Genomic DNA, 26,975 nt, shown 5'->3' on the forward strand with positions numbered 1-26,975 from the left:
TACAGATTCGATGCAATCCCTATCAAATTACCAACAGCATTCTTCAATGAACTGGAAAAAATAGCTAAAAATTCATATGGAACCACCAAAGACCCCGATTAGCCAAAGCAAACTGTGGGGGATCTCACTCCCCAACTTCAAGCTCTCCTACAAAGCCACAGTAATCAAGACAATTTGGTACTGGCACAAGAAGAGAGCCATAGACCATTGCAACAGAATAGAGACTCCAGACATTAACCCAAACATATATGGTCAATTAATATACGATAAAGGAGCCATGGGGAAATGACAGTCTCTTCAACAGATGGTGCTGACAAAACTGGACAGCTACATGTAAGAGAATGAAACTGGACCATTGTCTAACCCCATACACAAAAGTAAATTCGAAATGGCTCAAAGACCTGAATGTAAGTCATGAAACCATAAAACTCTTAGAAAAAGTCTCTTGGACATAAACATGAACAACTTCTTCATGAACATATTTCCCCAGGCAAGGGAAACAAAAGCAAAAATGAACAAGTGGGACTATATCAAGCTGAAAAGCTTCTGTACAGCAAAGGACACCATCAATAGAGCAAAAAGGTATCCTACAGTATGGAAGAATATATTCATAAATGACAGATCCGATAAAGGGCTGACATCCAAAATATATAAAGAGCTCACGTGCCTCAACAAACAAAAAGCAAATAATCCAATTAAAAAATGGGCAGAGGAGCTGAACAGACAGTTCTTCCAAGAAGAAATTCAGATGACCAACAGACACATGAAAAGATGCTCCACATCGCTAGTTATCAGAGAAATGCAAATTAAAACCACAATGAGATATCACCTCACACCAGTAAGGATCGCCACCATCCAAAAGACAAACAACAACAAATGTTGGTGAGGTTGTGGAGAATGGGGAACCCTCCTACACTGCTGGTGGGAATGTAAACTAGTTCAACCACTGTGGAAAGCAGTATGGAGGTTCCTCAAAAAACTCAAAATAGAAATACCATTTGACCCAGGAATTCCACTTCTAGAAATTAACCCTAAGAATGCAGTTTCCCAGTTTGAAAAAGACTTACGCACCCCTTTGTTTATCGCAGCACTATTTACAATAGCCAAGAAATGGAAGCAACCTAAGTGTCCATCAGTAGATGAATGGATAAAGAAGATGTGGTACATATACACCATGGAATATTCAGCCATATGAAGAAAACAAATCCTACCATTTGCAACAATATAGATGGAGCTAGAGGGTATTATGCTTAGTGAAATAAGCCAGGCAGAGAAAGACAAGTACCAAATGATTTCACTCACATGTGGAGAATAAGAACAAAGCAAAAACTGAAGGAGCAAAACAGCAGCAGACTCACAGAACCCAAGAATGAACTAACAGTTACCAAAGGGAAAGGCATGGGGGAGGATGGGTGAGAAGGAGGGTGTGAGAAGAAATGGGGCCTTGTGATTAGCATGTATAATATGGGGGGTGGGGGGGCACAGGGAGGGCTGTGCAACACAAAGATAAGTAGTGATTTTACAGCATCTTAGTACGCTGATGGACAGTGACTAAAGGGGTATGTCGGGGGGGGGACTTGTTGAAGGGGGGAGTCTATTAAACATAATGTTCCTCATGTAATTATAGATTAATGATACCAAAATTAAAAATTAAAAAAGACCTCAGCAAATACTGTCACACATAATGAAAGTTCACTGAAAACAGTAAAAGAGTTGGGCTTATCCAATCTGAGGAGGAAAGGAAGGGAGTTCAGGCTTTTTGTATGGTGCCACCCAATTTTACATTTGAGAAAAAATGTCTAAAAACAAGGTTGCAATAAGTGAAACTGCTTTCCAAGGAAATGTTACCTACCAGTTGAGCTGGGATTGAGTAGGATATCTGATTTCCATTCCAGTGCTCAGGAAATAATGGATGCCACCTCTCCTTGAGGCATTGAGAAAACAGCTCCTGATGGTGCCTGCCAGCTCTAGGCCCCTATAAGAACAGTGAGAATAGGCAAGGTAGGATCAAGTTGAACTTTTCTTAGAAGACTCTGTAAATCGCTGTTGTTAGATTATAGAATTAAGAGAAGAAAATCTCACTCCAGGGCTAAATCTTACAGGACATAACACCAGGAAACATTTGAGCTCAGGCATTAGTGGCCCTGGGTTCAGACTGAAGCTTCACTGCTGTTATGTTAGTCTCCGTACCCTTAGGTAAGTTAATGAAACTCTTTGTGATGGTCTCTTAACTTGAAAAACAATATTAGGGACCTACCCTTAGGAGGATAGTGTGGGATTTTATGATACATAATGATAGAACCATCTAAAGACAAAAAAAATAAAGCATTCCACTTACTGTGTATCCTTTCATCTTCTTATCTACCCTATATGGTAAACAGTACTAATGCAATTCTAATTTTTTATAGATTTGGAAATTAACACAAAGGAAAGTGAGTAGGCTTGATCTATACTGAATTTTTAGACTACATCCTACTCCTCACCTTAAGGCATAATATTCTTGAGTCTAGTAAGACATGCTTGGCAAGAGGAAGGGTTACTGCCTAATAATGGGAAACACATCAAACAAAGACCCTTTACTATTCTAATGATGGTGGGGAAGGTGGTCTCCAGGATAGTTTCCAGTATCTATATAGTATGGGGTAGGAGGAGTCTTTACGAGTGGCTGAATCCAGACCTTTTTCCCTGCTTTAACGTCAGTGGAACTCAGAATATTGCCGTAAGCAGCTTCCTCCCAACACTACCCCAGGCCTTGGCACAGACTGAATGAGGAGTTAGAGGGTGCTTGGTGACATCGCGGGGAATGGGGAAGCCTCACAGAAAGGCAATCACAGGCAACTGGGGCTGCGAGAAGTGTGAGCCTTTGGGTTCCTCCTGGATCAAGGGTATTCAAGCAGCTAGGTCAAGGCCAGACATTACCCCCTTTGTTACAGGCCCCTTGGGAGGGCAAGAAACCAGCAATAATTATCGTCAGGAAGCCTCTTTTACATTTCTTAAGATTTTGGGGGTGGGGGATTTTTTATACAAGGGATCTTAAAAAATCAATGGTCTCATTTCAGAGAGCCCCACCCCCACCCCACGTATGTCACACAAATCCTCCCCCTGGGGTTAGAGAGTAAAGGACTGGACCAGGAAATCACTATATGGCGCTCTCTTCTGAGAAACACTAAAATGAAGGGCAGACATTCATTCCTGACCAAATGCTTAGGCTAGAATTGGAAATGTTAGTAATCTTACTGAAGAATTTACAAAAGACACAGACTTTGGATTTGGGGTTCAATGGGAACATCTCAGGGTGAGGATTGGGGAGGTGGACATGGTAGAGTTATGAAACATTAAATAGCAAAGCATGAAATGAGACCAAATACAAGACTTTGAAGACACAAAAGAAAGCCCTGGGAATTTCTTTCCCAATAACAGGCTCACAATTAAACACTGCAGTGTAGACTATTTTTGGGGCCCAGCTTTTCTCTGCAGGGGCAAGAAGGACACACAATAATGATTTTACAAGTGCACACATACATACTTCCTCATGCATCATGACTAGACGCAGGTATAAGCGTCCAGAAAGGGCCTTAGACTTTTTGGGAAGACCTTATTTCTGAAAGAGCATGGGCCTACCATGGAGATATCACAGGGTTGGTTCCAAACTAGTGCAATAAAGCAATCGTGTCAATAAAGTGAGGCAGATGATTTTACACTATAGTCTATTAAGTGTACAATAGCAGGATGTCTAAAGAAACAATGTATATGCCTTAATGAAAAGTACTTTGTTGCTAAAAAATGCTGACCACAGATGACCATAAAAAGCTTGAAATACTGTAAGAATCACCAAAATGTGCCACAGAGACCCAAAGCGAGCAAAGGCTGGTGGAAAATGGCTCCATTAGACTTGCTCAATGCCAGGTTGCCATAAACCTTCAGTTTGTGAAAAATGCTGTGTTTGCAAAGCACAATAAAGAAAACACAGACATGTCTGACCATTCTACCTATAAAAATGGAGTTTTAATGAAATGAATCTGTTTGTGATAATCTACTTTACAGACATTTAAAGCCATTCTAAAACCCTGCATCCTAGTAAATATGAAACTGCATACAGTTTTCCTGGAACCTCTGAGGCGCTGACTTCTCAGAAGGAAAGAACCCTGTGCCACCAGGCTACTGTAATTAGTGTCAGGTGACGTCAAAGGCAGAGGCTCTCATTGAGAGGCAAGGTTTTGACTGGGATCATACACTAATTACAGTAGAAGGACCAGGACCTATTGCCACAGGGAAGAAAACCTGGTTTAAACAGTATCTTGGAGGACTTACCCACTAGGTGCCACCCCCCAACTCAGAAAAAAATAATACCACTGTACCTTCTTACTGCACAAAGTTCACAATAGTCATTAAGTTGTAAATGTATTCAGTACTGTAGATCAAGAAAAATAGAATCTCTTCTACGTAAGGTGTTATTTCTGGGGTGTTTGTCGAAGGACCAGAGGGGGTATATATGTGGCAGGATGATGATGTCTGGGACCACAGTGCACTTTTCCTGTGTTCCTAAAATTGACAAAGCCAGCTTATAAAAAAGAATATGCGCCCCAACATCGTAATTTCAGAGATTCGCCAGCTGTACAAGGCTGATTTTCCCACCCCCTGCCTGAGAAGCATCACTTCATCAGAATGGACACTCCCACTCCCTACCCGTTCGCACACCGAGCCCTCTCCCCGCCTACTGATACGAGAATGGGAGATGGAGCAAAAGAGGAGTCACACGTATCAAAAAGGCTGCCCTTGGCCTTGCCAGAGAGAGTAGGCCCGAGTGCGAGATCACTCCCAGACTTTGGGTCATCTGCAGGAAGTGGACATGTACCTGATTTTCTCACTGTTTATCAGTTTGTCAACTTGTTCCTTGCTACCAGGGAAAAAGAAAAAGCTTCGAGGAGAGAGAGGCAAAGAGCACTTATAGGTAGAGAGGTTGAGAAGATGAACACCGGCCAGGAGAGTCAGAGAGTAAGTCAGATAGATCAAAACAGGTTGGCTGAGCCACCTCAGTGGGAGGCACAGAGGCCGAGAGAGCAGGGTTGGGACCCGGCCAGCCGCACATGTAACTGGGACCCACAAGGCACCACAGCTGATTCGGGGCAGCTATGCAGTGCGGCCATCTACACCCACACCCACTGGCCCTGCAGCCTTTGGGGGTCCCTGCCATCTGTACTGAATCCGTTAAAGGTCAGCTTAAATAAACACTTCAGTCAGCCAAGAAAAAGATGTCACCATGCCCCTGGTAGGAAACAAGGAGATGGGGTTCTCTGCGGCCTTTTCACCACCCTGCCGTAGGGATGAGGTAATGGGAGGGAGCAGACGGTGCACACCCTCCAGACCCAGCATCTAGAGCCCTGTGTGTGTGTGTGTGCATGTGTCTGTGTGCATGGTACAGGGATGGGATTTTGAATCCAAAGTTTTTAAATGAACAAGAGTCCTATAAACAATTTTCATAACTAGCTGTTACCAAAAAGTTACAAAATGAAATGTCTTCAGGGAACTACTACCATGGGCAGTCCCACTGAGCACAGTGTCAGAAATTCCCAGGAAAATCAGAACAAGTCAACCGCCAAATCATAATAGATGAAGCCCCAAAAGCAAACCCAGTTGCTCAAATGAATAACCAGTGGGCTACATTTAGTGATAAAAATACAGAAATGTGAACCAGGAGTGAAGGGATGAACGCTGTCTACAGGCCTCGGGAAGGTTTCCAAGAGGAAGTGACAACTCCCTTGAACAGAAAGTAACAGGCATTCCAGTCAGAGGGAACAGAGGTGCAAAGGTACAGCGGTATAATTAGTGTCCTCTGTTCTAAGCATGTCAAAAAAAAGTGTGAAGAGTGAAGATGAAAAGGACATAATGCATTGTTTGCTGCCATGGGGAAACCAACTGACCTGGTGGGAGGGATTGAGAGGCCAAGAATTGGGATACCAGGTCATATTTTCCTTATAAGGTTGTTATCTTCTGCCTCATCTCCTCTGCCGCTGCTCAAGTCCAAGCTGTCATTATAGCAGCACCCACCTTGTGAGCAGTTATTACTACTGTCTTTTTTATCCTCAAAGTATCTCGATTTGGACAATAAATCAGGGTCACTCTACTTTTGAGCATCCTTATCTGTTTGTGTTTTAAAGCCTTTCTCTAATCATCACACTGCTGTCAGTGGGGAGTTCTGGGGGAGACTTGGAGGGGAGCTGACAAGATCGGGGTGGGGTGAAGGAGTTGAAGGTAATTCCAGAACTCTGGCTTGAGGAGTGATGATTCATTAGGAGAGAGACCAGCCCGAGGTCACGTGAAAGTTGGTGGTGATCGTTGCCCCAAGAGCAACTTCGGATTTCTACCCAGGGAATGAACAGAGCTCTTTGACTTAAAAGAAAAGGCCCACGATGAAAACTGATTAAAGAATAAATAAAAGACAAAATAATATATACAACCAAGAAAAAAGACAACTGCTGAATCAAAATCCCACATGAAGCTTTTGGCCAGAGCGTGTGACCACAGAACTTACAGCAAGATGTCACAATACTGGGCACAGACTGCCTGCCTGCTTCACGCAGGGTGAACTCTTTAGCCTGCCTTTGTTTTCTTTGCCTTCAAAGCTGGTTAAAAAGCTGCCAATCCTGGGGGACATTGAAGTGAACTCATTATATGTCTGGAAAGCAATGTGGCCTCAGTGCCATCACAGGAGAAATAAATAATCAGAAATGAGATGACATGGCAGAGGGAGGCCAGCAGGGACTCAGGGGGCCTAAGCGCCAGCCCCCCTCGCCACTTCCGGCCTGAGTGGTTTTGAGCAAGGTGTTTTCTTTCCCTTGCCCTGAAGTGCATCATCTATAAAGTTTGTGTAATATTAACTGCAGTCCAGGATTTTTGGAGAGGGCAAGACAGGGACTTCACAAATGAGGAATCCTGTGCAAACTCTGAAGTGCCATGTCAGTGCTACTTTTTGGTATCATTTTGTCCATCCTTAACTGTTAAAAAAAACATAGATTAACAAATTCTGTAAATCCCATGGAATTTGCTTTGCCTCTGTCCCAGTGATGCTGAGGTCTTTGTTTCTGACTGCTACCACATTCCTAGACTCAGAGGAAAGACTCATTCAGTGGTAGCAAACACGTTAACTGTTCACAGTAAAATCAAAGAGCCTTGTGAAGATACAGAGGACTCCCTGCATCCACTCCTTCGAGTCTGCGTCCATTGCTCATAACATTCGGGCCTATGATCTCTACTTCAGAGGCACCATATGGGTCCAAACAGTGGACTCCAGGCGGGCTGGTGTGTAGGTTAGGAGATCAGTGACCAGTCAGGCTGGGCAGGTGACTGCTGCTGCCACCTTGAACAAGCCTTGTCCCTGCCCACTTTGCCAAGCTTTCCTTCCTAGATAGTGACAGATAGAAATGAACACACTATCCCTGTCACCATTTCTGTTCAACCATCAGTCACAGATTTGAATCCAGTTTGTTGCTTTGAGTTTTATAAATATTTATTGGCAGAATCAAACTGATGGCAAGTATCTGTCCCTTCAAGGAGATTAGGTATTAACTAACTCTCTAGCAGGCACAGGGGACAGCTGAGGAGGGAAGATGCTTGTATGTGTCCAACAGAGGGGCTCTTTCTGCTGGTGCGAGGGGAGTAAGTGGCCGCCACTCGGGAAGTGCACTCGTCTATCAGGCTACCAGTGTAATAAGAGGGGCAATTCCTCAAAGGGCATCTGAATGGCTTAGGAGGGTTAATGCACCTTTAGCTACAAATCGCACCCTTCCCCGGCAAAAATCACAATAGTGCCTTCACAAAGTCATAACTCCACGAACCCCAAAAAGTGAAGAGAGGAAGAGAAAGAGAGAGAAGAAAAAACAAGGATGAGGAAGGATTCTCACACTGACGTTTTTATGACCTGTTTTGGAAAGAACTGCCCTACACCAGGCTCCCTACGGTCCCTTCCACCTCACACCCCCTCAGTCCACTGCCAAACACGCATAAATAAAACATGCCATCATTTTAATCAAAGCACATTAGAAGCCTCATGTGAGCTCACAATGAGAAGTGATTAGAGTGGTCCAGAGGAGTCTTTAATTAAAGATGCCACCAACGAGATAACAATGGTTTGTGAATGTTGTTAATAGATCTGAATGGAAGGTGCACCTTAATTCAGTAAGAGCTAAGTCATAAGTTCATGAGTTTGATTGCACATTGTAAAGGAACACCACATACTGTAATTATTTTTATTTGTATGTGCCATCTCTTTTATTGCCCATGCTGGAAGTAGAAATAACCTGTCCTATTAAGATATTTAATATATATCATCCTTTCCACTTCGCTTAGTTATAGCCTAATAAAAATGCTGGGAGAAGACACCAGCCCATACTGAGGCCACCCTCCATGCTTTCTAAGACAACCCACGTGTCCCTTTAAAACCCTTCATTATCAACCCCCTAATCCCCTTGGTTTCAATCTTTAAGACAAACTGATAATAACTTTCCAGGACTCCCTAAAGTTGTGTACACATAGGAGATTCACTGTAGAAATCATTCGGGGTGCTGGCGGCTGAAGCAAGGAAGATAACCCGCTGACAGCCGACGCCGTGGTCCAGTGGGGCTGGGTTTGGGAGAGCACAGGAGGTCAGAGGCGGCAGCAGAGGGGTGTCCGGGTTCCAACTCTAAAGGGAACAAGCCATGAAAAGCCTGCTGACGGACAGAATTACCCTCCCCCACCCAACCCGCAATGATGCCCACATCCTCATCCCCAGAACGGGTGAATGTGTGACCTTACAGGGCGGAAGGCACTTCGCAGACATGAAAGTTAAGAACCTTGAGGCAATATTTTCCTGGATTCTGCATTATGGGCCCATGTCAGGGTCCATGAAAGACACAGGCAGGAGTTATAAGAGTCAGATACAGAGATCAGAAGATGCTCTGCTACCAGCTCACAGAGGGGAAAATGCCCCCAGCCCAGGAATGTGGGCAGTCACTAGAAGCCAGAGAGACAAGAAATAGATTCTTTTCTAGAGCCTCTAGAAGGAACACCTTTATTCTCAGTGAGCCTTGGAACCCATGGACTGTAAGACAGTGAGTTGGTGTTGTTCTAAGCCAGTAAGTCTGTGGCATAGCAAAAATAGGAAACTTAATACAAGCCTCTACTGTGACCACTCCATGTGCTCAAAGGCCCTGCTCTCCTCTTTCCCTGGTGTCCCTGAACACGATCTTAGCAACCCTCAGGCCAACAATTTGCCTTGAAGTTCCAGGTTTGGAGAATATCCCAGGAAACATCAGTTCCTTCTGCCGCCTGTCCCGCACCCCATGAGGCTCACCCCTAACAGGCTGCCGCTCTCCCCGGGCCACACCCTCCCGCTTCCCCGTCTGAGCAGTGAGGTGTCCGGCCTGACCACACTAGGTCCTTGCCTGGCCTGAAATGAAGATTCTATGAAATAGCACCCTGGATCATTCTCCCTTTCAGAAAATGGGGAGAAGGCCATTTTCCCCATTCAGAATGATTAAGCTGAGTAGAATACAGACGCCACCCCCCTTACGGCCACTCTTCTTCTTTCCACTGCCTTTCCATTTAAAGCCCTCTCAGTGAGCCGTCATTCCGCCCCTCCTAGTACACAAGCTAAACTCGAGCCCCACACTGCATGAAAGATGAGGCCTAAATTGTGTCTAGGAACTGATGATTACACATGATTTGTGATTCCTTTAGTATATTAATTGGTAAACACCCTAAGAATGTGTGTGTAAACTAAAGTTATTTAGCATACACAGTTTAATCTCTCTGTGTGCTGTTGCTCAAATTCCAGCTCATTCAGACACTCACTCCAGTGTGGATGTAATTCCCTCCCACCCAGGCCTCCTGGCGCCACCTCCCTTCCTGGATCCTGTTTCAGATAACACCATGTGGCGATCCAGGTCTTTATTCCCGTGCATAGTAGAGTCATATGCTTTATCCTTGGTGAATGGTGAACTGCGCCCGTCACTTGTTGTACCCCACTGCCTCTGCCCCCACCCCCAGCTAAGGGAATACAATGCCTTGGTGAGCTGTGACATCACTTCCCCTTCTGCTCATCAGCCCCCAGCCTGATCCTTGCTGTCAATACACATGCTTCTAAGAGAAAGAGCAACAACCCTATGCCTCTACATTCTCAACCCATCATCTAAGGCCTTCATATCAGGCACTGAAACTTGACCCGATTCTTCAGTGGAACCCACCCGATCTAAGTCTGACAGACCACTATGCCCCCCAACTGCTTGAGCTGTAACTTTGGATATTTTCTTATGAAAAACACAGCTTCCTTCACCTGACAGTGCTGGGGCGCCTTAGCAGGTAGGGGATGCAAGTAAGAACTGGAGGTTTCTGGGCCCTGTCCCAGAAATACAGAATCAGAATCTCCATCAGTGGTGTCCAGGAAGAGAATTTTAAATAAGCTGCCCAAGGTTTGCATACATATTTTCAAGTAAGTGATTTTGTTTTCTTCCAGTACATCCCCAGAAGTGGAAGTATGCTGGGTCATGTGGTATTTCTACTTTTAGTGTTTTAGGAACCTCCAACTGTTTTCCGGAGTGGCTGCACTAATTCACATGCCCACCTACAGTGTAAGAGGTTCCCTTTCTCCACCTCTACTGATAGAAGAGTAGATGTAGATGTGGTATGTACACCTGATGGAGTATTACTCAGCCATAGAAAAGGGTATCTTGCCATTTGTGACAACATGGAAGTACAGGGTATCATGCTAAGTGAAGTCAAGTCAGACAGAGGTAGACAAATACCATATGATTTCACTTATATGTGGAATCTAAAAAACAAACAAAAAATAGACCCATAAGTACCGACAACAGTCCGTTGGTTACCACAGGGGAGGAAGGAGGGGAATTGTGTGAAACAGGTGAAGTAAAAATTATAATAGGAATGGACATACAGCATAAAGAATATAGCCAATAATACTGTAACATCTTGGTATAGTGACAGGGTAACTACACATTCCGTGTTGAGCATTTAGTCATGTGTACAATTATCAGATCACTGTGTTGTACATCTGAAACCAATATTGTGTATCAACTATATTCCAATTAAAAAAAAAAGTTACCGAAGGATTTCTGACCCATTTTACAGTTTAAGACCACTTAAAGACGAAGAGAGGAATCTATTGTGATGAAGAGATTTTGTTCCACTCCACCTCTCTTATTGCTCCTCATTCACTAATCTCCCCTTTCCAGAAAACTATTTTCTTAAATCATACATAGCAGTCACAGAATGAAAGCCCTCGGGAGACCTCGTCCCATGGTGCTGGGGCTGACTGATACACCAGAGCTGGCTTGAAAGGGCCCGTCTCTGCAGGGGGTCCCGTGGTGTCATTTCCTGGGCTGTTGGGAAAGGCCCGGTCAGAGCTGGACAACAAGACAGGCACCTGACTCCAGAAGAACAGATATAACCAAACCCAAACCATGATTTTTATCCACAGCAGTGTTAGCACTCCGAATCACTACATGAGGGCTTTAATGAAAAGAGCAGAAGAGAATACTAATGGTTAAAACTGTATCTTCTTGGGTGAAAAACTGTAGGAGGCTGGAGCTACCTTGCTTTCCAAGCTTTTAAGACTAAGTACAGCTTCCATCTACCTGCCTTTTATGTCTATTCCATTAAAATATGATTTAATTATGTATCGACCTAGGGTCTGGCAGAGTAAAACTATCATTAGTCTCCTGCCTGCATTCCTGAGTGATACTCTGGCTAAAGGTGATCAAACCTACATTAATTTATAACAGACCAGAAGGAGGGAAGGTGGGAACAGTAATCCCCAAGCGAGCACGGCAGACAACAATGAAAACCTCACCTCAGAACGCGGAGCAGGTTGTTCTGCTCAAAGAGAGTGACACGTTACAAGTCTAGAATCTGGTCAAGAAAAACTGAGAGCAAAAGCAGAGTGTGCACAGATACACGTCCGGACCTGGGGCACGCTGCCACCACACAGCTGACCTTCAGCATGACCTTCTGTCACACTGCCATGCAGGTGGGTGCTGCAGGGCGCTGGTCACTCGCGGCCAGGTCTGGACATCCCCTCACTGCCATGGGCAGTGCCTGTCACTCCCCACAACACACACACTTTTTGTGCTTAGTCTGTGACCCAGCTGCTTTCGTTGTAAGAAGTCAGGATAAATTCTCCCTGGGCCTCTATCTTCATTTGCTCACTCATTCAAAACATTATTTTTTTTTTTACTGTGACACAATTTCAAACGTCAGGAAAAATGGCCTGAATAATTTAAAGTCACCAGCTCTCCCACACCCAGATTCACCAGTGTTAACCTTTTACTGCATTTGATGTGTTCTCCTCTGTATTTGTATGTGTGCATATACACACAAATAAAATGCACACCCATATGCACACATATAGGCATATATTTTTTATCCATTGTGAACAAGATGCCCCTTTGCCCCTAGATACTTCAGTATGTATGTCCTAAAAACAAGAAATTCCAACATATATTGAGTAAAATTATCATGATCAGGAAATTAAGAATACTATGATCCACTCCCAGATCATAGTATTCAGCACTGGCCTTTGAGCAGGAATTTGAATTCACAGCCACGTTTCCACGATCTTTATTCATCTACCAGTTGTTATCTGAATAGAGTCCTTTCTAGCAAACGAAACTCCAAGTCCACTCATTCCATTCTATTGTCAGGCTAGTCTTTGGCTTCCTTTAATCTGGAGCAGTTCCTGAGTCTATCTCTATTTCATGGCCTTGACTGTTTTTAAGGGTGCAAATCAGTTCTTTTGCAGAATGTCTCTAAATTCGGACTTGTCTATCACTTCCTAGAGATTCAGGTCATGTGTTACTGGCAGGAATGTTACAGAAGTGATGCTGAGTTTGTTCTTGTCACTATGTGTCACATCGGGAGGTATGTTCTTCCAATTCACCCCATTACGGATCATGTTCCTTTGACAGCTTGGATTAGGTATGTCACCCTTTGTAATTAATAAGGACCATGTGGGAAGATACTTTGACATTATATAAATAGTTCCTTATTATTCTTTAAACCTTCAAGTAGATGAGCATCCATTCATAATTCTTGACTGAGTCAAGTATGAATATGGTTAGTTGCCAAGTAATGATTTTGTCCATTTATTAGTTGGTTTTCTGTTACATAAAAGTTTTCTCATTCATTCATTCACTTATGTCCACATATCCCATGGTTACGTCCACATATCCCTTAGTCCTTAGGTTATTCAAAGGGTTAAGATCTTTGACTACAAATATTCACTTTGATGCTCAACATGTTCTAGATTTGACCAGTAAGGACCACGTCATGCCGACTCCTCTGTCCTCTCTTAACATTTTTGAGTGCTTACACCCGGCATATATTAGGCACTGTGTATACAGTGATGAACACAACAGAAGAAAAAAAAATCCCTGGCCTCATATTGCTTACATTCTAGTTTGTGGAAGACCAAAAATAAATAAACCAAAAGTAAGCAAAAGGTATAGTGTGTTAGAGGGCAATGCATGTTGCAGAGAGAAAAAAAAGTAACACTTAGCTTTTAGTACATGTCACTGGGCCTGGTCGGGCAGCGCCTCATGTGTGTGCATCATTTGAGCACACCTGCAGGGTGCGAGGGCCCCGTCATGTGCACCTCTGGAGGAAAACCCTGCCTGGCAGCACTGAGCAGCCCAGAGCAGCAGTTCTTTGAGGTGGGAGCAAGTTGGCATTTTTAGTGGGATTCCTCTACAAATCCCAGAGGTGAGGACTGACTGGGAGGTAAAGAGGAAAGAGAGCATTGCCAGGGTGCCTCAGATTCCCCAAGTACTCATCCCAAAGGCATTGAAAATTGTGTTAAGCGTATGTGGATATACTGACAATTTCCTGAAAAAAAACTAGCCATCTCAGAAAAGCACAGCTCCTAGAGAAATAAGACTCATAAAAGGGCAGGAAAGGTGGGAGGAAGTTCAGACTGGGGAAGCACACACCTCCACCCACTGGGCGCATCTTAGGTGCTTTTTATCCTTTGAATTGTCAGAACAATCAGAGGAAGTATTGTTTTGCATGGGAGGAAAGTGAGATTTCCTCCGAGAGGCGTGGGCTTCCCTGTCTGCCACACTGGTTTTCTGACACAGAAAGGGTCAGAGAAGGACGTGGTATGGGACGGTGCCAAGACGAGCAGTGAGGATGCCCGTGAGGGCAGTCAGACGTCCTTCTGCCTGCTCCTGTGTTCTCTGCAGTGGGCTTGACTTCCCTGTTCCCTTCCTAGAGCTAAATGAAGCTGGCAGCGTGGACAGTGTGGGCCTTTCGATCTTACCAGATGACCAGGCAAAATGCTCTTGAGACCCTCAGGGGCACCATGTCCTAGGCGTGTATGTTACAGGCGGGGGTATCAAAGCTGCAAGGCTGGTAGCTTCCCCCAGAACCCTCATCACTGGCCTTTGAGCAGGAATTTGAATTCACAGCCACGTTTCCATATAGTTCCTCAACAAGCCAACAGGCTACGTAGGCCTAGCTCTTCAATAACTAACTGTTTTACATCCATAAGCCTTCATAAACATGCACAGCATGTATGTACAGAGAGAGACACTTGGAAAGACCTAGGCAGCCGAAGCCCCACGTGACCGGGACTTCGAGTCTGCACTAGGAGGTGTGATGCCCTGAGCAGGTGCATACTACAGTCTTCAAATCACTGCCGCTATTCAGTTATATTAGCTCACAGCAATTTTGGGAAAATGTGTTGCCTTTTTTCCCCTGGCAGGAGCATGATGACTTTCTTGTCACGGATCACATCCTGTGGGGAAACTGAAATGCCACCGTGCCCTCCTTAAGAATCCTCTTTGCCCAGGCCCACTTCACACTGCTCTCCACAGACCTCCATCCTCAGATATCCTAAGTCCACACCCAAGGCTGCACTGCACAGTTTCCTCCCCCATCTTCATCTAGGAGGTCGCAAGAGCCACCAGTCTGACCAGAAACCTCCTAGAGGTAACAGAGAAAGACGTGCAGGTGGCAGGGAGCAGACACCTCCAGGTTAGAAACTTAGGGTCACTTTGCGCATCGTTTTGATGGGCTCCTCTGTGACCCTGAACTGTTAACACCTGCCTGTACTGGTGTGTGAAGAGTTTTAATTAATATCTCTCTGCAAATCTCTCTGATTGCCCCAGATAGGTGGTGGCAGAAAAGGGCCAATTATTATTTATAGTGGGGGGAAAAGTGAAGAGATTTGTTTGGTTCCTTCACCAGAGAGAGATTTACTCTCACAGACACTATTTTTATCCATGATCACTAAATTTCATCCTTATCTTGCCCAAAGTAGGAGGATTATATCTAAATCTTGATTTGCTTCCTTTGCATTTGTGGCAACACCCAGTGCCTGCTTAATGGCAAGCTCTGCCTTAGAGTCGCCGGGCGCCGCCTCCCGACTCCTGATGCGGTGTAAGTCCTTACTGAGAGGGATCTTGCTGTTCACGAGTGGGAGAGCTCATCTAATTAGCTGATTTCAGTCCATTTGGCATTAAATAGTTCCCCAAATTCCCTTGTTTGAACAGTATGTTCAACAGGGAGATGAGTCTCTGAAGGCCATTAAGCAGTTCTTTCCCGAGCGCCCGTCACCGGTCACTCATAAGCATCCGGGCTACTGACCCCTGCCCTGATGAATGCAGGGGGCAAATACCAGGAAAGCGTGAAACCCTCTCTAGTGGGCACCGGCAGGCATCCACACACGGGCTGTGGCTTGGGCTGCTGAGAGCTCACACCGCGACTTCACAGATTTTTGTCTGACCTCAAGTACATTGTTCTAGGCTGCTCATGGAGCACTGTTAGTGCTGATACCTGATTTTCCAACTCCCCCCAACCCCCCCACTGCCCTGCTTGCCTGCCCTGCTTAAAGATACATGCAGACATATTTTCAGCTCGCACTGTGGTGTTTTTGCATAGGAAGAATTGCCAACTTCGGATTCTGGTCACCCCTGTGAAAGACTGAGCTTTGTGGAGACATCTCCAGTGCTTCTTGGGCAGGGAGGGAGGGAGACAGAGGGACAGCACCCAGGCCTGTTTCAGATACAGTAGATAGAAGGTGCTCATGCTCAGTTCTGTCCCTTGACTTTCACTGCCACAGCAAATTCTGGATAATGAACTAGAGTGTGACCACTACTAACTGGACAGAAAAGCAAGGGACGTCCAGAGCAATACAGAAATGAATACCATGTCAGATGTACTCATAGAAGAGCTGTGTATTATATAAGGTCATGGAAAAGGTGCTCTTTCAACACTAAATATCATCCTTACCTTGCTCAAGGGGTTGCTTTTTTGGCTGGGGATAATATATTTAAATATCCTTCCTAGGTCAGGCAAAGGAAAGCTTATGTAATAATGCCAATTGTAGCTCTCACATAGCACTGTTCATCTCAGAATCCTAAACTGCTTCATTGATGATCTTCTGTATCACTGTATTTCTTGCACGTGAAAATCCAGCAAAATAAATGAGTAAATAAGGTCCAAGTACCTCATTCAAAAACAAGTAAGCTGTTGGGGAAACAGCAGTAGACTTCTAGGTTCCTCTCACTGCTGTATTATAAACTACCCCACTTACCATTCTGGGGCAGAGATTACAAACAAAAGGAAATTAAGCAAAAGGAATTCAGTGAGGTGAGATCATTTCCCTTTAAATTTCCCTTTCTTTTCTTTGTTTCATGACTCTGTCTTCCCAATGTAAATAACTCAGAATACAGAAAAATTTGAACACCATGTTTGGATGGAATGACTTTAAATTTAGATCTAAAATATGAAAGAGCTGAAAGATACATATTTGTGCATTTTATATGCACATTTATAACTTGTCTCTTGTGCTATCACTGTATAGCCTATATATTTGTGCATTGGCAGTAATGAATGTTTTCAAAACCAGGAGAGAAACACTCAATCTGGGTATGTTTGAAGTGTTACTTTGTTCTATAATAATGTGTCACATTGCTTAGTAGCATTAAAAATATTTGTAGAATGTGCTTTTGAGAGAATGGAATCTGATAGCAGAATTACCAGATCCATCATTTCTGGAAAGTTCTTGGCTTTGCTCATTGATAACGTTCTCAACAAGGATAAGGATTCAGTAGCTGGTCTATGCTTTTCTTCTGTTCTGCCCTATATTTCTGAAGAAGCATTTGTCATTTTGTTTGTCAGAACCAAGATTTGCAATCTAGGCTTAAACTCAGCCTGTGTGCTTCAGGATAAATGGCCATCACCCAGCCAGCCCTCTGCATGCATGGTGCTACCCGGGAGGGAATCCTGGGACAGGATGGCACTCAGCCTGAAGAAAACCCCAGTCTGTAACCGAACTCTCTGAAATATACCCCCTCCTTACATGCTTCTCTATTATCCCCCTGCAACCGTGCAGCCTGCAGTCAGATGGATCTGAGGTGCTCCTGAGTCCTGAAGTCACCTGTGGCCCACCAGACATGATCGTCACCACTCCCTTTGCACTGACCATACCTCACTGTGCGGACGTCAGCTCTGAGCACTGGAACATTCACTTGAAGAAGAGGACGCAGCAGGGCAAGTGGGAGGTAAGACCCTGATCTTCCTTCTCAAAAAGCAGGCTTTGGGTTCCATCTGTGGAGTGGGCTGTACCTTATTCTCTCCTAACACAAGTTAGCTGTGACATTTGTGAGTATGTTCTTGTTTTCTAGGGGGGGTCGTGGCATGTGTTTTTACAACAGCTTCAAGGTACTGGCTGGTGCTCTTCTGTGCTAATGGAAAAGACAGGCAAGAGAGGTTCCAGAGCTGTTTGGTTCCAGAAGGAAGCTGGTGTTACCCAGACGTGGGCGCGCACAGGCCGGACTTTGGTCCATAAAGCTTTTGCCCCCGTCATTCCTCACAGGCCAGGTCCCTTCCTGAACTGACTTTCCCTGTGGCCTCTCCAAGTTAGGCAGGAGGCTCAGGGCAGGCAGGCTGTATTCACTTAAAAAAAAAAAAAGATTCCCTCTCTCCGTTTCTGCCATCCTGGGGATTATGATGAATGTTTAAGTTTTCAGGAATACCAGAGGTGGTAAATATATTTGGGGGAATTAGGGAACTCATTGAAAATAATTCTGAGTGTCTGTGTCCCTGTGCATATGAGTGCCTGTAAAAGAGATACAGTACCAGGAAGAGACATAAGAGAGACCAAAAAAGAAAACAAGGATACGAAGAGGAGACTCACAAGGGAGGCGGCCTCAGCAAAGACAGACTGCGGTGGAATCACTATATTAAGTGAAACCTCTGATTTATCTGTCTGATAGGGATCCCTTTGATGTCCATCTGAAGACAGCTGGCATGAAAGCAAGTGAATTATCTCGCTGGAACACAATGACCTGTTCCAGCTAGCCCTGGGACCTTACGTCCCAGGAGGGGCTCCAGGCAAAAGGAGTAAAAGGAAAATCATGTTCCTTCAGGAGGAGAAAATTCCAGTTTGCTGTAAAGGATTACATTTACCCTGCCCAGCAGTGTCTTGAAAACCAGTCTGTGCTCTTTGCTGAAAATGCACTGTGCTATTTATTCAATCCTCATACAACCACAGGCAAATTTCCTGGGGCTGGAAGCTCCCTGGGTTTCATAAAGGGCCCGGTTCTGGTCATCTTTTTCAGTCTGTTTTGCTTTGCCTTGATTTTTACCACTTGAATTTTCCTCTCTGCACTTCCTCACAATCACGTAAATCCAGAGGGTGGTGTATTTATGCTCCAACAAACCACTCACAATACCTAAGTTCTTATCAGGAAGGGCAAAATATTCTAGTATATCTTATCCAAATCACTTATTTAACGGTCCCTTGTGAATTATTTCGGTGGATTGAAAGAAGATAAAATATTTGAAAGAAAATAAGTATTACCTTAAGGATATTGAAAGCACTTCTGAGACAGACCTTAAAAACATAAAAGTTTGCTTATCGATGTTAATGTTTAAGACATTTTTTAAATTTGGCATCGAATTAACTGAAAAATACGACAAGTGAAAGTGATGTTTTTTATGACCTATTAAACAGGATGCCAACACACTGGATCCAACGATTTCTTGAGCTCCTGATGGAAGCAGTTATTTTGATAGAAAAAGAGCCTTTCAGATCAATAAATTTGGGACACTAAAAATACTCTTTAAAGTTTATGTCCTTTCAAAAAATTGTAGACTACCTTCTTATTTCCAAGCTGAGAGAACTGAACAGATCTTTACCCAACAGGAAGTGATGTCGGTGGAGGAGGAGTCCACATCCTGTTACTGCCTATTGGACCCCTTTGCATGTCACGTGCTCCTGGACAGCTTTGGCACATTCGCCCTCACCGGGGAACCAATCACGGACTGTGCTGTGAAGCAGCTCAAGGTGGCAGTTTTCGGCTGCATGTCCTGTAACTCTCTGGATTATAATCTGAGGGTCTACTGTGTGGACAACACTCCTTGTGCATTTCAGGTCAGCCTTCTCTAATTCTCCCTTTGGTGTCGTGAAAGCATGTGGTTTCCTACAGCATCAGTAGAGAATTCTGCTGAGGGTCTGCAGAAATGAACCGACACCCCTGGCGTGATGGGGATACCTATCTCAGAGCAAGGGCTGGGTTACCGTATGTCCAGCAACGCACTGGGTTCCAAGGACATGAGGCAGTTGGCACTCAAGAGGAGAGAAGGGTTAAATTATCGCATATAGAGGAACGTGTGCTAAACTATAAAACAGACTAGAGGTATTTTGGAATTCAGAAAACCGAGAAACAAGTGCAATAGAGGAATTGGAGAATAGTCTTTGAAAACCCTTGGGGAACCTTCAGGCATTGATGAGATTTAGGAGCAAAAGAGAAAGGGATGCCACGTGAAGGAAGGAGAAAGGCACGAGTCACGGGAAAAGCAAGAGTTCCTTGAGGTGCAGAGGGCAGGGAGGAAACTGCTGGAGTCACCTGCAGGGTGTAGTGGAGGAACAACAATTATAAATCTTCCCTCTCAGCAGGCAGTCATATTGTATCCTGGACACATAGTCCATTAATTATTAGGGCTACTAGAGCAGTGGTAGTTCAAGGTTCTTTTTCCATTTTTGGTACTTTTAATCATGTAAGAATCATTTTGAATTAGCTACTCACAAAGGAGAGTTTATTAATAGCAGCAAGGATAATACGGAAGTGCCCATGTAAGCTTTGCCCGTGTATAAATATCATAGTTCTCCTGACACATCTCACCCCAGATCCCCGCTATTCCAGTCCTGCATCATTAAGTCCACTATGCAGAGCATTTCCTCAGTAACTAGCTTTTAAGACACTGAGCTAGAAAACTCATGTTTACCAATAGAAGAGATACAATGACCTGAATCCTGCGCATCAGCCAGTACTATTGACATGGTGCCAACCTATGTTCCCAAACCTTCCCTGACCGTCTCTTAAGTAGCAGGTCATTATGAAGGGCGTGCTTAATATCTGGCTGATAAACGAGGCCTTTTTCATAGGGACGCCATTCTTGGAAAGAACTTCAATGTAAGTAGTTAAACCCCATCCTATGATTGCCATTATATACTCCTCTTTTGCTTTTGCCACCCCTAAATAAGATTTCTCCAAGATAAAATATGCAGTAGACATTCAGAAGTCAAAAATAAAGAATGAATGGGGATTGTCACTACCACTGAACCGTTGTAAAATGCACGAGTCAGTTGGCACTCAAGAGGAGAGAAGGGTTAAAGTTCACAAACAGAGGACGTGTCAAGTTGGATCATTAGTGACAGAGCAAGAGCTTGAGAGGGGGAGTGAACTGGAGTAAACAGAGGAGGCTGTGGAGAATTTCCAGTCGTCCCCTGGCTCAGCAGGTGACCCACTACTGGCCAGGGTAACCGTGCCAACCTTTGTCACAGCTGGCCTTCGAAGTCACCACCCACAACCAGTTTAGAGTTGTCTTTGACTATGGTCTCAGTGCAGGTGTATATACCGAGTTAGAATTTACCTAAAAAAGAAACTAAGTGACTTTCAGATCATCTACTTTTCATTCTTGTTGAACAGCTCAGCTGTTCACAGAGGAATATGAGCTACAGTGGAAGTCCTGAAAACGAGGTCCTAACCACACCTTTGCAAACCACCGTCCATTCTGGCAGGTCATGTACCCTTCCTGGTCAACACTAGGGAAAATGGGATTCTCGCTCCACAAGGAATCTAAATGTCTCTGTTTCATCACTGTGAGATATTTCTTAAAGCTCTTTAACTCTGCTCTGGATAAATGTTTTCCAGTGAAAATACCTGTGGCCCCACGTGTCATAATCTGTTTACCTCCAGTGATTCTCTCTCTCCCCTAATATGTCAAATGAAGCTGGTTTCAGAGTTGGGTTGGTCGTCCTTGTTACTGACAGGATGTATGTGACAGCTGTCATGAGCAGGACTTTTCCCTGGAGCCCGGGGACATCATCAGCCTCGGCTGAATAACTCTTCTGGCCCACAGAAAGATCAAAACATAACTTGCAGCTTTTCTGAACACAGCCATTTCTCCCCAGTCCTGAACTGTGGGGTTTGTTTCTGAACGGGTCTTGCTTTCTGGTGGATTTTTTTCCTAATTGAATGTGCTCAACCCCTTGGCAAAGGCCACTTAAACCACCTGAATATTCCAAATCACCTGTGTCTTATTTTTCATTGCTTCCTATGTGGAACTTAGAGGAAGAAATTATATAGTTACTAACCCATTAAAACAGCTTCACTTCAAGAAAGCCTTAGCAACATTTCACTTTTTGCACCTCTAGAAGACTTCCAAGTAATATTAGCTCCCCTAACGTGTGTGGTTTGAGCTGTAAACACTGCAGACAGCGGTGACTTATCTTCTGTAACTGATGGAGCCCTGACTTCTTAATCAAAATTAGTATGTGGTTTTTCATGAAGCATTCCTGCAGAAAACTGCCTATCCAAGAACTTGCCTCACTTATCACTGTAATGAAAATGTTTGTTGTGATTTGGAAATAGATAGGAGCACACTTGTGACAGTTGCTGTATTTATTGTAGTACATCTTTCATGTCTCAAAGAAATGATAACAAACATGTGCTCAACTAGAACCATGCTCTTCCCCAAGACGGGAGCCTCGTTAACAGGCAGGGTCAGACCTTTCATTTCCTGTGTACATTGCTGGGAAGTTATGCCCAATAAAATGCACAAAAGCCTACTCACTAGAAATCCTTGGAAGGACAGCTTCCAGACCCAACTCTCCTGCCCTCTTAGAACTGCATGAGGACCTGACAGTATACTGGTTCCACCACCAGATATTCCTGCAGGGGGTTTAGGAATCAAACAGAAACATTCTCCATTTCCACCCGTGCCCTCCTTCCCCTGCAATTCCTGCAGAGCATTGGTGCTTGCCTCTCCCTTTGGTGATATTTCATCTAAATAACAGTAGCATTTTCTTTGAATGACAAAAACTAAATACCTCATATGTCTTGGTAAGACATCATTTAGTTTCAGGTTTTTGAAAATTCATTCTGATAAATACATCTAAAACCATCTCTGTGGAAAATTAAGTCAGCTCAGATGTTTTTTGTTTTTTTTTAAATAAAAATGCCACCTGCCTGAAGGTGAAGAAGATTATTGGGAGACTTGACTTTGAGCCTTTCCTGCTACAGTGTTTAGGTAATAATCAGAGCTGCCATCTTCTGGTTTGTGCCTTTGACATAATTGTGATGAATTCCAAGCAAAAATTGAGGATTGGTGATATATCCTCAAAGCAGTAACATTTTAAGGCCTAGCTATTCTATGTTTTATCACACACACACACACACACACACACACACACAGCTCAAACAAACCTTGACATAGGGAAAGCAAGGAATTAAGCACTTGCCCTAATTTAGAAAAAAACCCACCACCACTAGTTTTCCCTCCATTGTTCCCAGCGCTCCTACTCGGTACGCCTCAGTACTCATTATTTACCTGGCATTAATGTGGATTTAGAATCTAATTTCAAAGGCTTTCTGCAGATGTAGTTCTTGTGTTTATCAATAATGCAACCTTGGGAAATACTGTTCACTTAAAGCATTTAAAGGAAAATACACAGCAACATAATTTCCGTGTGCGTGTGTGCATGTGTGTGCATGCACACGCACACCTGTGCACATGCTGAAGTTCAAACAGTTTTGTCTCATAAATATGTAAATTCCGCCCGCCTGTTCTCATATCCCTGGAGCACACCTGACTAGTGCCGCCTGTCTCAGTAAATTGGCACAAAGAGCTCATGAAGGCACAAAGTGTCGAAGTCCGAGACCTGGATGATGAGCACCCCCAGTGTGAGATGACAAAGTAGAGAAGCTAGAAAACTACCAACCATAGCTTTTAGGTACATTATAGACAAGAAACTGGCCAGACCCTGTTTTTTAGTTCAGTTGATGCAGATAGCAGTTTAACACCAGAAGTAGGGATTCAACAGAAGGTCCTTGTCATGTAGGAGACAGACAGGAAAAGTCAAATGGATACCCGGCCTCATCCCGGGAGCAACATGTCCATGTGAGTCTGAGCTGACTCAGCAGACAGATCTGTGCCCCGGATTCTGAAACCCCGCTAACTGCCGGAATCACCTGAGACTTTAAAAATACACATGTCCAGGCCCAGCTCTCAGAGGAACACAGGTTGTGAGCACACTGGGAATTCTGTGTTAAGAACAATTTATTCTGTTTGGAGGGTGTTTTAACGTTTCTTTATTTCTTTAACTCTGAAGCCAGTTGTTATTTTACATATATATAAATGCAATGATTAGTTCATGACTGGGCTTCATTTTAATAATTAATTGTTTTCATTAATTGTTTTATTACAGAATAACTATAATTGCTTAATATTTTGTGCTAGATTATGAGACACGGTGAATTGCATATAGTTGATTCAATGTGTGGAGATGATGTTATTTAAGCTTAAAAATATCAAAAATAAATCATGGTTGTATTTAAAATCAGGGCTCTAAAGCAGAAATTTTTTTTTAAGGCACCGTTTTCCTTTGTGGTAATTATAAGCAGATCACCACTAAAAATTTCCAGTATTCTCCATTCTGCATTTCAGGGACTACTTAAACAGTATCTAGAACCCCGGGGCAAATACAGACTGGCTTATGTCATCTTTACATATATCTTGCACCAATGAAAAATTATTTATGGGACAGAGTTAATAGCAGTCTGACCTTCATCTGACTCTTTAAAAAAAAAAAAAAGGCAAGCTTAGTATAGGAAAAGGCAGGGAAATCTAGTAGAAAAAACACTAGATTGTGATTGAGTTGCTCCATTCCAGTCTTAGCTCTGCCGCTAACCATGTAGCTTTAGGCAAATAACTTTGGGAGGGGTGTCATGTTTTCATTTGTAAATAAGGTATTTAGTGATTCAAAACTTGGTAGATAAATTCCCTTCTAGTGGGAGGATGCTGTGTAGTTGCTAAATATCAAAACAGCCCAGCTCCACACACAGTCTCCCGCATGACCTTGACCCCTCGTCTCATCTTCTGGACACAGCTGACCTCTCTAACCATTCACAAAAGTCAGATTTAAGGAGAAGGGGGACATTTTATGTTGCTGAGGGTGCAGAGAAAAAGGAAGTCTCATAGACCTGGTAGGAATGTAAAATTGGTGCAGCCACCATAGAAAGCAGTGTGGGAGTTTCTCAAAGAACAAAAAATAAACATACCGTGACCCAGTAATTCCACTTACAGGAGTTTACCCGAAGAAAACAAAAGCACTAGATCGAAAAGATAAATGCACTCCTGTGTTTATCTTGACATTATTTACAATAGCCAAGTAGGGAAACAATCTAAGTGTCCATCAATGAATGACAAAGGTGTGGCACATATACACAATAGGGTATCGGCACTCAGCCATAAAAAAAGAATGAAATATTGCCGTCTGCAACAACATGGATAGATATAGAGGATTTTAATGCTAAATGAAGCCAGAGAGAGAAAGACAAGTACCATATGATTTAATTTACATGTGGAATCTAGAAAACAAAGAACAAACAAAACAGAAATAGACTCCCCAAAACAGAGAACAAACTGGTGGTTGCCATAGGGTAGGAAGGTAGAGGAATGGGTGAAATGGGTGAAGGGGATTAAGAGGGGAAACATTTAATTATACAATAAATTAGTCATGGGGGTAAAAGCACAGCATAGGAAATACAATCAATACTATTGTAATGTCTTTGGTGACAGACAGTAACTAGGTAACCACACGTAGTGAGCACTTAGTGATAGGGATGTAATCGTCAAGTCACTATGTCGTACATCTGATCCTATGTAACACTGTCTATCAACTATATTTCAGTATTTAAAAATATGCTCAGAAAAAAAACAAAGGGGTATCCTTTAGCAAGCCTAATCAAATACACACCAAAGAGTCAAGCCTGTTGTTACTCTGTGGCTTTAATATGGTTTTAATAAGCATGTTTCTTATTTATCCTTGTTTCTAGCCTTGCGGTAGGATAGCAAAGGGGTAAATACGTGGTCATGCTAATTATTTTGCCTGGCTATGAATAAATCCTGGTAAGGAACTGAGGGCCTAAAGAAAATGAGTAACTTGCCCAAGACCACTAGAAATGTGACTGGGATCCTGTGCTTCCATTTTCAGTTTATGAGACTCACACTCTGAAAATATGTAGCCCCCATAAAGTTTTAAGAACCTCAAAACCTGAGCAACATTACGTTAGAGGAAAATGCAAAATCCTTAGCACGGCAGGCAATTCATGATTCAGACCTGCCTTACACATTTTCATCATCTCCAGCCACACACTTGCCACCGTGACCCTCTGTCCCAGCTCTGTCTGTGCTCCGTGCCCTTGTGCACTTCCGGTGCACTGTCCCTCCCCTTCGTGGCTAGCCCCTGTATTTACTGCAAAGCTCAGCCCAAATGTCACTTCCTGATCAGCTTCCCAGTTCCCTTCCTGGCCCCTCCTCCCACCTGTGTTAGGGACCCTCTGTTTGCCTTACCCTCCCAGGCATTCATGTATCTATAATACTTAGGTATGACACGGTGTTCATATGCCTACTGCCCTGACTATTCTTACCAGACTGGGAGCCCCTCGGTGGCAGAGACAGGTGCATTTCTGTGACCCAGAGTCCAGCTTAAGCCTAGCTGCTGTAGATATTCCCTAAATCTCAAAAGAAGGAACCAGTGACCAGTACCTAGAAAAAACACCAAACAGCATTTGGGGTTAATTTCCTCCCACTCTGGCAGCCCCCATCAGACACTGACTACAGTGATGTGATGGCCAATGCCTAGATCCCTAGTGGTTGAATTACCCAGCCTGCTGTTCAGTGTTTAGTGCTGTGTTTGGTACAGTAATTACTCATCACATGTGGGTATTTAAAGTGAAAAATTCAAAAGTTCCCGGGTCACTCTAGCCACATTTCAAGTGCTGAATAGCCACAGTGGCCAGCGGAGAACATTCCAGGCAGTGCAGACAGAGAACATTTCATCACAGGAAGGTCAGCACTGAACTGAGGGTTTAAGAAACACCTCTCCCACTGCCAAGACCAGAGCATTGAAGGAAATGACATTGGCATTGTAGCACTTAGTCCTGAGATACTAGCAACCTATTAACAGTATGTGTGGACATGAAGGATACAAGCTGGACAGCTGCTGCTTGAAAATGTTTCTATTAATGTTCTGTACTTAGAAGAGACGGGTAAGATAACCTCTGAGGCTGCTGTACTTGCTGATAATTGAAATTTAAGTTTTATTGTATTTATAAACCTATTTGGCTGACTTCTCACAATCTTTGTTGCAGTCTGGGAAGATTATAGGACATAATTAAAGGATTTCAGTTTTCTTATTTATCCTCGCTCTTCAAGCAAATTATAAGTCAATTAATGGTGACTTTCAAAAATGGATTTAGAGAGCTTTCTTATCTCCAAGAACACTAAAAGCTTCAACCCCACAGTAGTTTCACCGTTTATAAGAATTCCTATCTGTTCTAGTATTTCCCTTGACCTATCACCTCTTCAATATCATTCTAAGTACCACAAATTTGGAACCAATTAAATGGTTT

The 26,975-nt window shown here is 43.5% G+C and overlaps 1 protein-coding gene across 10 annotated transcripts in view; it reads left to right on the forward strand.

Moving 5' to 3' along the window:
• The window catches only part of UNC5D (unc-5 netrin receptor D), a 582,780-nt gene that overhangs the window by 505,635 nt on the left and 50,170 nt on the right, over positions 1 to 26,975 (forward strand). For all 10 annotated transcript variants that reach the window (XM_036894362.2, XM_036894357.2, XM_036894359.2 and 7 more), the window contains 2 exons: positions 17,387 to 17,555; positions 19,202 to 19,429. In XM_036894362.2, the coding sequence (XP_036750257.1) occupies positions 17,387 to 17,555; positions 19,202 to 19,429 (397 nt within the window). The remainder of the gene's footprint in view (positions 1 to 17,386; positions 17,556 to 19,201; positions 19,430 to 26,975) is intronic.

The sequence above is a fragment of the Manis pentadactyla genome, chromosome 7, assembly GCF_030020395.1.
Source record: "Manis pentadactyla isolate mManPen7 chromosome 7, mManPen7.hap1, whole genome shotgun sequence".
Taxonomy (NCBI): Eukaryota; Metazoa; Chordata; class Mammalia; order Pholidota; family Manidae; genus Manis; species Manis pentadactyla.